This window comes from Pleurodeles waltl, chromosome 7, assembly GCF_031143425.1.
Source record: "Pleurodeles waltl isolate 20211129_DDA chromosome 7, aPleWal1.hap1.20221129, whole genome shotgun sequence".
Taxonomy (NCBI): Eukaryota; Metazoa; Chordata; class Amphibia; order Caudata; family Salamandridae; genus Pleurodeles; species Pleurodeles waltl.
Genome location: NC_090446.1, coordinates 77,286,820 through 77,300,759, shown reverse-complemented (window position 1 = coordinate 77,300,759; position 13,940 = coordinate 77,286,820). Strand labels below are relative to the sequence as shown.

At 45.9% G+C, this 13,940-nt stretch overlaps 1 protein-coding gene across 6 annotated transcripts in view; it reads left to right on the top strand.

Annotated features, from left to right (window-relative positions):
* The window catches only part of RIMKLB (ribosomal modification protein rimK like family member B), a 93,851-nt gene that overhangs the window by 40,637 nt on the left and 39,274 nt on the right, over positions 1 to 13,940 (top strand). For 3 of the 6 annotated variants that reach the window (XR_011205436.1, XM_069242997.1, XM_069242998.1), the window contains exons 5-6: positions 8,930 to 9,133; positions 9,317 to 9,462. Coding sequence is in view for 5 of the 6 variants with exons in the window: in XM_069242997.1 (XP_069099098.1) it covers positions 8,930 to 9,133; positions 9,317 to 9,462 (350 nt within the window). In the remaining variant the exon portion in view is untranslated. Of the gene's footprint in view, positions 1 to 8,929; positions 9,134 to 9,316; positions 12,003 to 13,940 lie in introns of those variants that run through there. The other 3 variants (XM_069242995.1, XM_069242994.1, XM_069242996.1) reach the window with 1 other exon arrangement.

Here is a 13,940-nt window from a genome sequence, read left to right as displayed (position 1 = left end):
TGCCAGGGCAGACTAATTTAGTTGGCAGCACCTGGCATATGACATAGTAGTTATAGCCTGAGATGGCGCAGTAATAGGTAGTACCCTAACTTGATTTTTTTTTTTTCGCCACTGCTGGGAACGCAGTGTTAAAACATTGTGCACTGGAGTTTCTGGGTAGAGTAGAGTGTGGGACTATTGTATGCCTTTTTGCCACTGCCTCCATAGTTCTGTAGATTGGGAATAACCAAAGTCATCGTAGTGGCTTTGGACTGGGCAGAGTGTGGTATCCAGAGATTCTGGACTTAAGTAGGTGAACTAGACTGGTTACGGCTTCATGGGGATCTTCTGTAACATTAGCAGGGCATGATTCTGCACCTGAAGCTTTGCAATTTGCATATCCATGCATTAAGATTGAGCTGGCCAGTTCACTGCATTGAATCTTCAACATTGTTGTCATCATGCTGCCAGTGTTTCCTCTACAAAGTCGTGTGGCATCCGCCTCAGACTTATTACAGGCCAAAATGCTGGATGTCTTGTTTTGTCTCGCCCAGCAAGGACTAGCGGTAGGCTCCAATTAAAGGTTATTTGTGGGCCCCAGACTTGGGCTTTCGTATCAAGGCCATTGGATGGACAAAGCTTTTTGCATTGTTTTGTGTCTAAGAAAGGCAAGAAGTACAGTGCAGAAAGACCTCGGTGAAGGTGGATAATCTTGTGCGTTAAGATGTGCTACACTTTGGCCCTAGTCGCTCTGCAGGTTGCTCCTTGGTTAATATTACTACCACTGCATTGGGACACAAGTGCCTGCTCTTGGTATCGGTCAGGTGTTGAACGTGGTTGCACACATTCACGAAGCACTACCGCTATGATGACCATGTCTATCTGGAAGGGCATTCCACCTTCCCACAGGGCTTTGTAATCTGGCATTCAACAAACCCCATAGTCTTTAGGAGATGCTGCTTTAGTATCAAAAGGTGAGAAATCTGCATTTAAAAATCATTGGAAGTACAGGTTACTTCATTTTGTTTATGGTGGATACTTTAACTGCAAATTCCTCACTGGCCTCAGCTTCCTGTTCTGTGGAATGGTCTTTTTTGCATCTAGAAAGGTTGCAAACTAGAGATCTGCACACTGATACAGTTGATTGTTGGGCTGTGCATCCAGGATGGTAGTGTCAAGACAATGACTTTTACATGCACCTACATGGCTTTCTCTGTTCTGGAGCAGAGAGGAAGTCTGCATGGATCCCCACTACACCCCCTATCAGTGTGTAGGAACGTGTTTGAATTATTTTGGCCATGTCTACTTATGTATTTAGTATTTTAAAGTCAAAGGCCTCTTTTACATTTTTCTGAAGGCATATACTTTTTAAGTGCTATGTTTGATTGTACCAGTTTGTCTTCAGTTCTAGCTACACCACTTTTCCAGTTCATCTTTCCAGCACTTGAGTGACATGGAAGACTTTCAGTCATCATAGTTGGCTTGACTTCAAATTATGGGAATTTGCTGAATTCCTTGTAAGCACCTAGAGATTTTAGTCCCAAAGTGTAGACTGTGCTACAACTTGTAACGGTTCTGTGGACCTTTGAGTGATTAAGCGCTGCAGCGCTCAGTAATTCTTGGACATTGAGTGGCTGCCTGGCAACATGTTGGATATTGAAATGCTTGCTCTACAGCACTTTTAGTGTCTGACTTTCGACAGCCTATCAATGGCATTGATAGGTCTGCTTGAAAGCAGACAAGTCCTCAGACTTTCTTTAATGTGTTTTTTGGCAGGGTCCCTTGTTCACAGGGCTAGTGTTTAGTGAATTATATGCTTTAAAGTGAAAATTCACCTGTTAACCTCGGCTGTCACTCCATACGAAGAATTGGAGCATAGTCCTTCCTCTTCTACATCTGCCCCAGAAGTCCCTGTAGTCCTACGATGCTTTTGAGCAGTATTTTAGTCCCTTGTCCTCTAACAGACTACTCTGGTTCCTTCAACACAGATGTGTTCAGTAGGATCTTCGTTCGAGACTGCATTCTGATCAGTGGGCCACTTTCTAGTGCACTGCCAAACAATGACCTCAGCAAATGTTAGTGGTAGGGAATTAAATCTGCAACTCCTGCTACTTGCAAGCACTTTAACCTTTGGTTAGTTAATGCTGTTCTTGTTTGGTTAACCTGTAGCAGTGTTTGCCTCATGACGAGCACTACTAGATAGTTCAAAAATTCAGAGGCTTGAATTTTTCTGCTGTTCTTTGAACTTGACAGCCAAACTATATGAACAGTAGTGCGTACATTCACAACTTCCTCCAAACCATAAGAACATGTTTAAGGCAGCGAAGCCTAGAAGGTCTTATATGTATTTTATTTCTGGAGATTCTGCATAGTTTAGCAAAAACTCTACATGAGCATAAGAGTGACTGCTCCATAGCAATCTCTAAAAGTCTGGTCTGAAATTGGGCATCATTCTGGTTGTGGAATGAAGGTATTCCTTTGCAAATTGTTGGCCTTCCTTTTGAACCTTAGCACAGTATCAGGTTAGATTAGGTTCAGAGGGAGTCCTCATTACACTTTCTGGATGTTGGGAATCCAGACTGTCAATTAAGTGAACCAATGTGTTCCATAAAGTTATCTCTGCTCAATCTTCTGTTTTAGGTGGTTTCCAAGCCTCCTTGGTCAGTCATTTCTTCAGTAGTAATTGTTCTTCACCTTGCTTGTATCTGGAAAGAATTGTATTGAAACAGATGTGTATAGAGTGAGTCTTTGCAGGCTGAACCTGAAAATGGGCAGTGTCCAGACCACTAGGGGCTGCCCTGGCAATGCAGGTAGGCAAGGCCCACTTCCATGAAGATAAGTTTCTGCGGAATAGTGAAGCCCAACTGCAAGCCTTGGCAAATGCAATAGTACTTGTAAGTTGCACGTTTTTGAGGACCAGCAAGGTCCTAGTGACAACCCTTGGAAGAGTTGGGCCAGGCCTTCAGCTGGAGGGAAAGCCAGCCGGAGTTGGTCTCCCACGAGTGACCCACTGGCAGCAGGCACAGAGAGTTGCAGGGAGGCCTCAGCACAATAAAACAAGTCCTGTGTCCCTGGAGCTGCAGAGTTGGAGCTGACCTTTCAGTTGTAGAGTGCTGGAGGCTAGTGTTTCTTGGAGCCTGAAGGTCTCCTTGGAGGAAGAGCAAACAAGCCTTGACAAGAGCAGCAGTTGAAATTCACAGGGGTGCTGTTCCAGTGGCTGCTGCAGAGGCCTACACCCTCCCAAGTGGATCAAAGACAGGAGGGCCCTGAAAAGGACCACAGCCACCACCTGTCAGCAGAGCATTCTCGTTGTCTGAGACAGCAGGATCCACCAGCTGGTCGTCTTGAGGTGCGTGCAGATGCAGAGGTGTGACTCCTTCCCAAATGGGTACAGTCTTGTTTCAGTTCCAAAGCAGACCAGCAGCGGTTGTGGAGGCCAGAAGATGGCTTGCAGAGTTCCTTGAAGAGTCTTGGTTGACGAATAGGACCCATCCTCGGGGGAAGCCCTTAAGTAACCCTGTAAGGGGGTTGGTCACACTCTGAAGTGACCCACCTATCTGAGGGGGTCGGGGATGTTGTCTACCTGGCCTAATCTGTCTGCTCCCAGGGGCTTCTGCCTACCTTGTTTCCAAGATGGCAGAATCAACTGGCCACTTGGCAGAACTCTGTGCACCTTCCTAGGGGGGTGGTCACTCCTCTGTCTTGTGTGGCTTTGCACAAGAGCGGCAACTGGGGGTTCCTGAACTGTTGCAAACCGGATTATACAAGGACAGCACCAAATGTGCCCTTCAAAGCAGCCTTGTGGCACTTGGAGGCCACCCAAGCCCATAGACTACCAATACAAAGGTGGAGGTGGTCACACCTCTCCCTTGCAGGAAATCCTTTGTTCTGCATTCTGCTGCTTGAGTCTGGCTCGCCAGTAGGAGAGCAGAACGGTGTCTGGGGTCAGCAGCAGTGTGAGCTGGCAGCCAGACACCATAAGGCTGCATAGACAGAACTGGAGGAATCCTCCAAGGAACCCCCAGAGTACAGGCTCTCATGCAGAGAGCACTGTAATTGGTGTAGTTGCATTATTCCAACATGTTTGATACCAAGCATGCCTAGGTTCGGAGAAGCCATTATGTGGTTGGGGCACTTGTGTTGACCGGTGTTCACTAAAGACCTTAAGATGGCTTCCCTGCACTTAAAAAGCCCAGGGAATGGAGTCTGGGGTTTGTGTGGGTACCCTGCTCATGCAAGGGTGCCCTCTCACTTGGGGACATGCACCCTGCCCTTGGGCTGAAGGGCTTACCAAGGGCAGGGTGACTTGTTATGTTATGTGCAGTGACCAGTATATAAGGTAAGCCTATATCAGCCATGAAAGGGTGCATGCACCATTTCACGCAGGCTGCAATGGCAGGCTTGCAGACCGTTTGCAAGTTCTTCCCCTGCGTGGCACACTACATGATGCAGCCCATAGGCAACCCCTGGTGTACCAATGCCCTGGGTACCCAAATACCATATGCTAGGGACTTACACAGTTGTACCAGTATAACATTCGTGGGTGTAAAAAGTTTAACCTTTAATTTAGAGGAGAGCACACACTGGGGTCCTGGTTAACAGGCTCCCAGTGTACTATAGTCAGAACACTGACACCAGGCAAAAAGTTTGGGGGGGGGGGGGGGGGTTGGTGTTACTATGTCAAAGATGTTACTTTCCTATTGGGCAGAATCTGTTTCTGTAGGAGTGGAGAAACATAAGACGAAAGGATCTTGAATATAATCAGTTAGGGATACTGCATAGAACTAACCGAATAACCTCAACAAAACTCTAACGGTGAAGTCTTTCAAAGGATAGGAACAAACTCCGAAAAGGGGTCCCAGAACTACTGTTAAAGAGCCATAGAACAGGTGTCTCACACGAGAAAAACGGGAAAACTACTCCCCATATTTTCTAGTTCCAAAACAAGATCTAACCTTGAAGCTAATCCTGGAACTCCATCTTCTACAGATTCATTCGAATACACTTCAAATTGACAACATTACAAGATGTAATCCTACTCGAAGCAGTGGGATTAAATTACATGGCCACGCTAGATCTAAAAGATGCCTACATGAACCAAGGTCACCAGAAATCCGATTTGAATTAGACAAAATACATGATCAATTCAGTTTTACCCTATGGCATAAAACCTGCGCCGGGTCTTCGCCAAGCTACTCTCTGCAATATTGGTACAGTAAGGAAGACCAAGAATCCATGTCTAATCCATACCTAGTGGATTGGCTGCTAAAAGCTCATTCAAGGAGCAAATAAAGGGACATACAGACGTCCATGCACACATTCCTACTTCTGAGTTTCACAAACTAGAAATAGTCTCCTCCACCAGAGCTAGTAAAGGTATTCTAGGAGCCACAATACATTCCAATAAAGCAAAGGTGTATCCATTTCATAAGAGGATATTGAGAAACTGACACTCCTGTACCAGAAGGGTCAGTTTTTTCCAGTGATGTCTGTCATGAAACTCATGGCAATGATGGCATCATACAGCCCATTGATCTTGGATGCAGTGTTGCACATGAGACCTATAAAGGATCTGCAACAAATGGTCATGAGCCACTGGGAGCATCAAAACAAATGTACAGAGGGAGTTACAAAGGTGGAACCCCACAAACATACGCATAGGGAGAACTTTCAAGACACCGTCACCAACTGTTACCATTATAATGGATGCATGCCACAGGGGGCTGTAGAGCTCACAGGCCCCCCCCCCCCCTGAAAGTATTTGGCCTATGGAACGACACCGATGCAGTGCAACACATTAGTTACCTCAAGTTGAAAACATTCTTGGCTCCAAAGGCCTTCCAAGCACACTTCACAGGCAGAGCGGTTTTGATACTGACAATAAAACCACTGTGTTCTACCTCAACAAACAAAAGAAATCCTTCACCCTACCAAGGCTAGCTCAAAACATTTGGCACTGGGCAATACAACAGCAAATAACTCTACAGTCAATTCACATACCAGGAGAACTCAACATGGAATCGGACAAGTTAAGCAGACAGGAAACCATCTCGCACAAGTGGGGGATAAAACAAGGTCATCCAAAGGATCAACATTATTTGGGCACACTAAGCAGACTTGTTTGCCACAGCAACAAAATGCCGACACTTCGCCTCCAGGTATCCTCATCCCCAGTCAAACATTCCCTGTCAATAAATTGGTCAGGGAAACTTGCATGTGCTTTTCTTTCAATTGCCATCTCACCACCCAAAGTTGCTACACAAAAGCTGGACACCTGCGAGTGACATGGTATTGCCACACATTTTGCAAAGCACTACTGCCAACATTCAGATGAACAAGAAAGCACAAGTGCGTAAGAAGGCACTGCAACGCTCATTTGTCAACTCATCCACACGTCACCCGAACAAACCTAACGAAGGGGATACCACTGTAATCTAATGCACAGCTTGTGAATTCAGAAAAGGATTCATGCAACAAAACAAAATGGATTCTTACCTGTAGTAGTTTTGCAGGTTGAGTTTTCTTGATTCACATGGTACACACATACCTCCCCTGAAATGGGACAAGAAGCAAACTGGTGGAGGGGGAAAAAAGAGAAGAACAAATATGAAGATGGTAGCTATGCACATGAATATCTGGGGCACAGTCTAACATCACACAGAGGATGGACTTAGCACCAAATGGTGGTCGATGCCCCTAGGGTAGGAAAAGACTAGAACACATTTCCGGACCCAACCACTAGATGGTGGAATAATGCACATGTGAATCCAGAAAACTCTACAAGCTGCACAACTAGTTCTACAGGTGAACAATTTCAGTACACAAGCTGTGCATACTCTTGCCACCTAGTATTGGGCTTTGACGTGCATTTTTTTTTTTTTTTTTTTTAAAGCAAGGAAGCACTGTTAGACCAGCTATCGCTGGTACTGCACTTGGGCATCTGCTCCATTTGTTGGATTGCTTTTTCCACTTTGTTGGTTATGACCTGTCCTTTAGACCTCTGCTTAGGCACCACCTGGTGGTCTCTCTGGAGTTCTGATTTCTTCCTCACTGGAAGAATGTGCAATCATGTTAAGTTTCTCCTACCACATACTTTTGACTATTTTGTGTGTGTGGATCTAACATTTTCAATGTCCTGTCTACCCTCTGGGCTTCGATTACATGTCTGACCCATGAGAATGCTCTCATGATGGAAAGGTTTCAAAGTACTCAAGTATCACCAAGTACCAGAGGACAGACCTCAATCGAGTCTAACCATTGTCTCCCAACCATCAAGAGGACTTTTGCGCAGACGGTCTTGCGATCTGTAACAAAGATACTTCAGAACTGTTGAGTTTCTTATTGCTTGTCTTAATTGCTTGCTGACAGCAGCAACAGCATGCCTGACTTCTGGGCCAAGCACAGTTCTGGTTCTGACTTGAAGGTGGACAAGCTCTCTGATAATGAGTCCAAAGTGGTCAGAGTGAATGCTACCAGCAAACACTTTCCCTTGCAATCATTCACCTCCCCGGGAGTCAAGAGCTCTTAATGCATTTGTTGGACCTCTACATCACCATTGTCCCAAGGCCATGGTCGGCATCAAATAGAGGATTGTGACGCAGGAGTAAGCCATTCGCCCTCGCAGCCTTCATTCCCCCTATCGGAGCATGCTGTGTGTCCTAGTTGAACTAGTTTGTTGACTTTCTCCCTTAAAATATCGATTCTCTAAAATCAAGAATCCAAGATGTCTGTTAGCTGCTACATGTGCATCTCTCTCCAGTGCAGGTCCCGTCTCCATTTGTGCGAGTCAGGAGTCCCCCCGGGAGTGCAGAAATTAGTCTGATTCAAGCTCCTTAAGCAACTGTTAAAGGCACGGGAGATTGAAGGCAACAAAGTGGCAACTTTGTGCGTGGTGCACACTAACTTGCTACATTAAATTGGACTTGAGAGCCAGGTCTGGCTTAATTTAACATGTTGATGGATACCTTGGGGGTATCAACTCCGGTCACTGTTCATGAGTTAGCACAGCCAAGGGGGTCAACGTGTAACCCTGCACTCGTCAAGGTTATAAGTCTTTCCACAGTAAAAAAAAAAAAAAATCGTCTTTGCTGTCGGAACATGTAAAACGTGTTTTTCCCATGAAATATACTGCATAGGGTCTCAGTAGGCCTGCTATGTGACAAAGTTTCAGTGAGACATTGGACTTTGCCATGGCTTTAAACATCAGTTGGGCTAGCAGTTCAAAACTGCTACTCCAGTCTGCAGTGGTGTACTAGGAGGCTTGTTTTACGCTTGTCACACCCAGTGTGACACAACCCTGGGTGACTCAACCTTACAGGCCCTGGGTACCATGTACTAAATAAAGCCTTACTGCTAGACTACGTCAAGAAATATGATACACTGTTCCAACCAGACTAGCCTATGCCACTGCAGGTCACCCATGTAACATGCATGTTTTGGGGTCGTGGCAGAGGCACCGAGGTCTATTTAGCAGGCCTGAGTGCTTGCTCAGGCAAACCAGGAGCTACTGTCAAAACCACCTGGAAGTGACCATAATTAAGTCTTCTTGTTACACTTAAATTCACCCATTTATTTATGTTTTTTAAACATGGGACTTTTTTTTTAAGCAGTTCTGTTGTGCTGTACTATAATGGCTAGTTCAGATTTTTTTTTCAAGATTTTGTAGATGGGGACATTCAGGTGATTTAAAGATAACTACTGGGAAGTATTCGTAGTTAATGTGCCCTCCTGCATTCAAGTTAATGTTACAGATGTTAGTTCACTGTGGCCAGAAATACAGAAACCGACTTGTTAAATTGTTGTCGACTTAATTAGTTTACATGACAGTTCTTTAGTTCTGAGCTAGGTCCCTGTCACTTGACTCGTGTACATCAATGTTTTCATTACCCAGGTGGACCTTGTTACAAATTCACTTTGTTTAATGCAAGACTCCACCCTTTCCCCCGTGCAGGTAAAGCAGTGTTTCTTGCCCGTGACAAACACCACTTAGCAGATCTGTCGCACCTAATTCGACATGAAGCCCCATACCTGTTCCAGAAATATGTAAAGGAGTCTCATGGGCGAGATGTGCGAGTGATTGTGGTTGGCGGTCGTGTCATTGGGACCATGCTTCGCTGCTCGACAGACGGCCGCATGCAGAGCAACTGCTCACTAGGTACGTCTCTTCCTTTTAGATGAGCATATGGAAAGGGCAGCATTTTGTGATTAAATGTCTATTCTCCTACTTTTATAAGAAGGCACCGTGCTTCATATTCTGAGTTTACCTGAGCTGAGGGTCCATGCTTTTTTCCACCCTTTAGATCGGTTGCACTGCAACTCGTGTCTTTCCTTTCTCCAGGTGGCGTTGGGATGTTGTGCTCGTTGAGCGAGCAGGGCAAGCACTTGGCGATCCAGGTCTCCAACATCCTGGGCATGGACGTCTGCGGCGTGGATCTACTCATGAAGGAAGACGGATCCTTCTGCGTCTGCGAGGCAAATGCAAATGTAGGTTTCATTGCCTTTGACAAGGCCTGTAATCTTGACGTGGCAGGCGTAATAGCAGACTACGCCATCTCCCTGCTGCCTGGCAGGCTGACGCGGCGGATGTCCCTCCTCTCGGTGGTGTCCAGCACCAGTGAGACCAGCGAGCCTGAACTCTGCCCCTCAGCGGGCATCGCTCCTGACGCGGTCGACAATATGAGTGCCAGCTCCAGCTCTGTTGACAGTGACCCGGAGACGGCAGAACGAGACCCCCTCGCCAAGCTCTCCGGGGGGCTGTTCAACATTAATCAGTTGCTGGCCACTGAGATAAAGCTCCTGGTGGAGTGAATCCAGGGGTGGGTGCAGCCACCCTCTCCCTTGTTTGACCAAGCCGCAACGCAGTTTGCCAGGCGAGTGCATTTCATTTACTCGGGTGGGGAGAGGCACCTCATGTCTTCATAACACCTGCTTAGTCACTGGCCTCCAAGAACTGTCCAAAGCTCCCAAGTTTCCTTTCTTCAGTATTTATTTACCGCACTCCTAGGCCTAATGGCTGTTGCTGCAGCGCCAAGGGGCGCGGGCCTCACTATAAATATATATATATATATGTACATGTGTGTAAAATGGTTTATTTTTAATAATTAAGATTGGACATTGCCAAAAAAGTATTGTCCTGCTTCTGCGAAACAGGCTCGTGAGCTGCTGCATTTGTCTTGTCTGGAGGAGTCTGCCTGGGTTTTGTTTGTTGGCCTGTGCAGAGGCTTCACAACCCAGCAGAAACAGAACCACTTCTTGGATCTTCTGCCATGCCTTGTGGAGTAAGTGGGGGTGGGTAAGTACACTGGGATTATGCAAAACATTTTTCCTGCCATTTAAGGGCCGGGTAAACTGGGAGGGCAGTTAAGTTTAGCTGAAGGAACCTTTTATTTCTGGTCTGTGCGAAAAGCCCCTATTGCCATTAACCTAACCCAAATTTCTTAGTGACGACAACACCTTATGGGTATAGCCACATTACGTTAATGAGGCACGTTATTGTTTTGGGCAGAGGTGCAGTAGTTCGGCTGAAAAGCCATGTGTTTCAGCCTTCTAGCGAGTGCATTCAGCCATTTGGAAGTGTGGTCAGGCCTTGCAGACGACTGGGCGACTCATGTAGATTCGGATAGAGTAAGAAAATGTGAGTGGCTGAAGGAACATCACCAGAATTGACAGGCTTCTGTAGCAGCTTCACTCCCTAGATATTGCACGTCTGCAAAACTGCGTTGTGTGCTTGGTTGTAAAATAGTTTAAAATGTGAAACAGGCAGAAATTCTTTAGCTGGCTGTGCATTGCTTCTTAATGTTAGTGTTTAGTCTAATTTTTTAAGCTCCTAGTCTTGCTTTCTTTATATAAAGGCCTTGTTTTTTTAATACTTGCTAGCCCAGATCCGACTCCAATGCTTGCAACTCTGACGGTGCCCACAGTCTGCACACTAGCATTTTACCAAGCTGTAAACCTGTTTTTAACATCAGTGTTTTTTTTTTTTTTTTTTTTTTTTTTTTTTTTGCAACTGGGCTGGTGGAAGTAGTGAAAAGGGGAGGGTAGTGTAACTCCAGAGGCAGCTTGTCTAAAACAACTGGGTAAGATTGCATATAAAAGCTTTTGGTTCACCTGAGAAAATGCAGATTCTCTTGGTTTAGGGGTTTTACAATAATTGGGATCCTGGTCACTCAGCCATTTTTTTTTTTCTTTGCCTATTGACCAACTCTTAAGCTGCCAGCCTTCATTTCCTGCCCTGATCACACAGCTTCAACCACCAAAGCTGCGGCAAGAGCGGTTCCATTGGGTGGAGTTTAGTGCAGGATCCCATCCCTTGCTCATGTGCATGGCTGTAACCCTGGCAGCCTGCTGCTGTCTCTCCTTCACGTTGGTTTGAGCCATTTCCAAAGCGGCCTTTACTTTGAACTTAATGCTGTTTGTTTCCAAGGGTGCGGAGCCAAAAGCCTACAAATTTTCTATTCGTACTGATTATGCCATTCTCTTGCGCCTACTTCTGCTAGACCTCCAACTCTATCACCTTCATCTTCCCATTGCTTGCCCATTTCCCCGACCCAAGCTATGAGATAATGGTCTTTGAGATGCCATCATGGATCGAGAAATGTGGGTGAGACCATGCCCAACGTGGGGGATGGAGGAGGGGGGTTTCTGTGAAAGAGGGTTGGGGGTGCTGCTCTACCTCCGCCCACAGGTGACTCGGGTGCTGCAGACTTTGGACTGATCAGAGGACATCGAGTGTCGGCTTCTGCCCTCCATGGACTGAACCAGCGCTGCTGCCGTATCACACCCTGTGCTGTGTACATCCTTCACTGGACCTTTTTTATTGGAAGGAACATCCCAATGAACACTACAGGAGCGACAGACTTCAAGCGGCAAATGGAATAGTTGTAGAAACGGCAAAGGTCCGAACATAAATCCTGCTGTACAGTTTCCTGAATTTTTTTAATTTAAAAACGGAATGTAATAAAGGAAGAAACCATTGGTTTTTTTTTTTGTAAAATTAAATGAAATTAAAGTTAAACAAAGTTTGATTGCTGGTGAGCAGCGTAAATGTGGGTTGCCCACTGAATGTTGGGTGGTGGGTAGCTTGGTCTTGGTCCCTCTTGGGTTCAAGGCTGGGCCCTGTATTATAGGCTCTGTTGCAATCCTAACCAGTAACTAGCAGAATAATGGTTCGTAGTGCAGGCATTTATAATCTAAGCAGATTTGCGTTCAGTGAGTGAGCTTGTCCTACTTGGCAATCTGAAGAGGATACGTAGAAGGGCCCTTCTGCTAGATTTGCAGTTGAGCATCTATTAAGAGTAGCCGTGCAAAGGTCTGCCTACACTGTTGTGACTCTGCTGCAGCCAGCTTGGATCCCTGCAAATGGTAGAGGGGAAGCCAAGACACCTAAATTGGAGGCATCACTCATGGAATGCAGTGTGATCGTACAGACCAGGACCGTGGTATGTGGCCAGTGCAGTATCCACTTGGCTTGCTCAATGAAGGTGCAAAACGTTCTAGAAGACAGGAGTGCTGTGAGACTTCCACTTTCCAGACCTCTGCAGTTCTTGGGCGGAATGGGTGAGTAGCTGGGGAAGACACTGCTGTGGTTCTGTTGAAAGTGTTGTCTGAGATGTGTTGTAGCATTTAAGTAGTGTGGGCAATGCTTGAAACCTCTTGTTGCAGGGCATTGAGGTTTCTTGTGTGAAGCATTTGAAGGTGACATTGGTTGTATTGGTTTGTATGGGCAGTGGTCATCTAAGCCGTGCATGAACCCTTGGTTGATGGGGTGGCTGTTAGCCATGCAGGAGTGTGTGTGTGTGGGTGGGGGTGTAGTAAGTACAATGCTCCCCTCTCCCCCCGTAAGACAGTCCTGTTTGGCCATTCTCAAGAACTGGTGTGGAATATTCCGATTCTTGAGGGAGTAGTTGAGTATGGTCACTTACTTGAGTATCCCCTGTTTTGCTTACATTTGGTGACATGACATTGTCTCTACGGTCTGTAGTCATGGTGCAGTATTCCTGGTCAGTGGGCTGTGCTTCAGATGAGTGAACATAAGGCAGGTTGAACTCCATTCTTTGGGCTGGCAGACTTACTAGAAACTCATTCTTAAATGAGTAGCAGTCTTGGACTGTTTAAGAAGTAGTGTAGACGACCAGTCTTGAGTGGGCACCAGATATGATTCCCATTTAGGTAGGGAGCAATGGTGTTACCTCGCTCTAGGAGATGCAGCTGTGGTATAGAATAATAGCCTAGGTTGGCAGCAGCATAGGATGACTTGTCTGAAGTGTTGAGTTTCCATACTTAGTTGACCACTTAAGCTTTTGTATTTCCTAGTTTTAAGAAGGCAGTTTTGTTCTGAAGCTCTTAGGTGTGTAGATGTGGCCTTCCCATAGTCAGTTAGGAGCGGTGATCTTGGGGGGGCACAATTAGTTTTGAACGGAGTTGCTGTAAGTGCTCGTATGGAGCAGAATTTCTAGTGGTGTCTGAGCAATGTCACTGTTCCTTGTGATACAAGGCAGTTGGTCTATCACCTTCTTGCATGGTAAGTGTTTGCTTGACAGTGGGAGGAGGTGGGATGAAGGGAAGAGAGTCTGAAACTGCTTTTCACTCTTAATGCTTTTTATTTACAGGTTTTCTGTACTTGTATGCGTGATGCCATGGGTGAGGATATGGGGCAGCGGAACAGTAGCCAATCACGCGGTATTTTTGTAACCAATAACTTGTTGTCTCATTTGCTGTCTTTATTTTGTTTTTCCCTCTTGAGTAAGCACTCCCAACCCTCTTTGGCCCTTCCTGGTTCCGATTCACTAACTTGCAAAGTCTGCAGCACAGACTTCGGGGTACCTCTTAACTAGACTCTTGTTACAGAAACAACTCTCGATTCCCCCCCACTCTTTTGTCTTGTAGTATAGTCACCCTCTTCCACCCTACCCATGCTGCATCTTTGGATCAAAATGGGGACACCAACAAGGGACATTTATCCT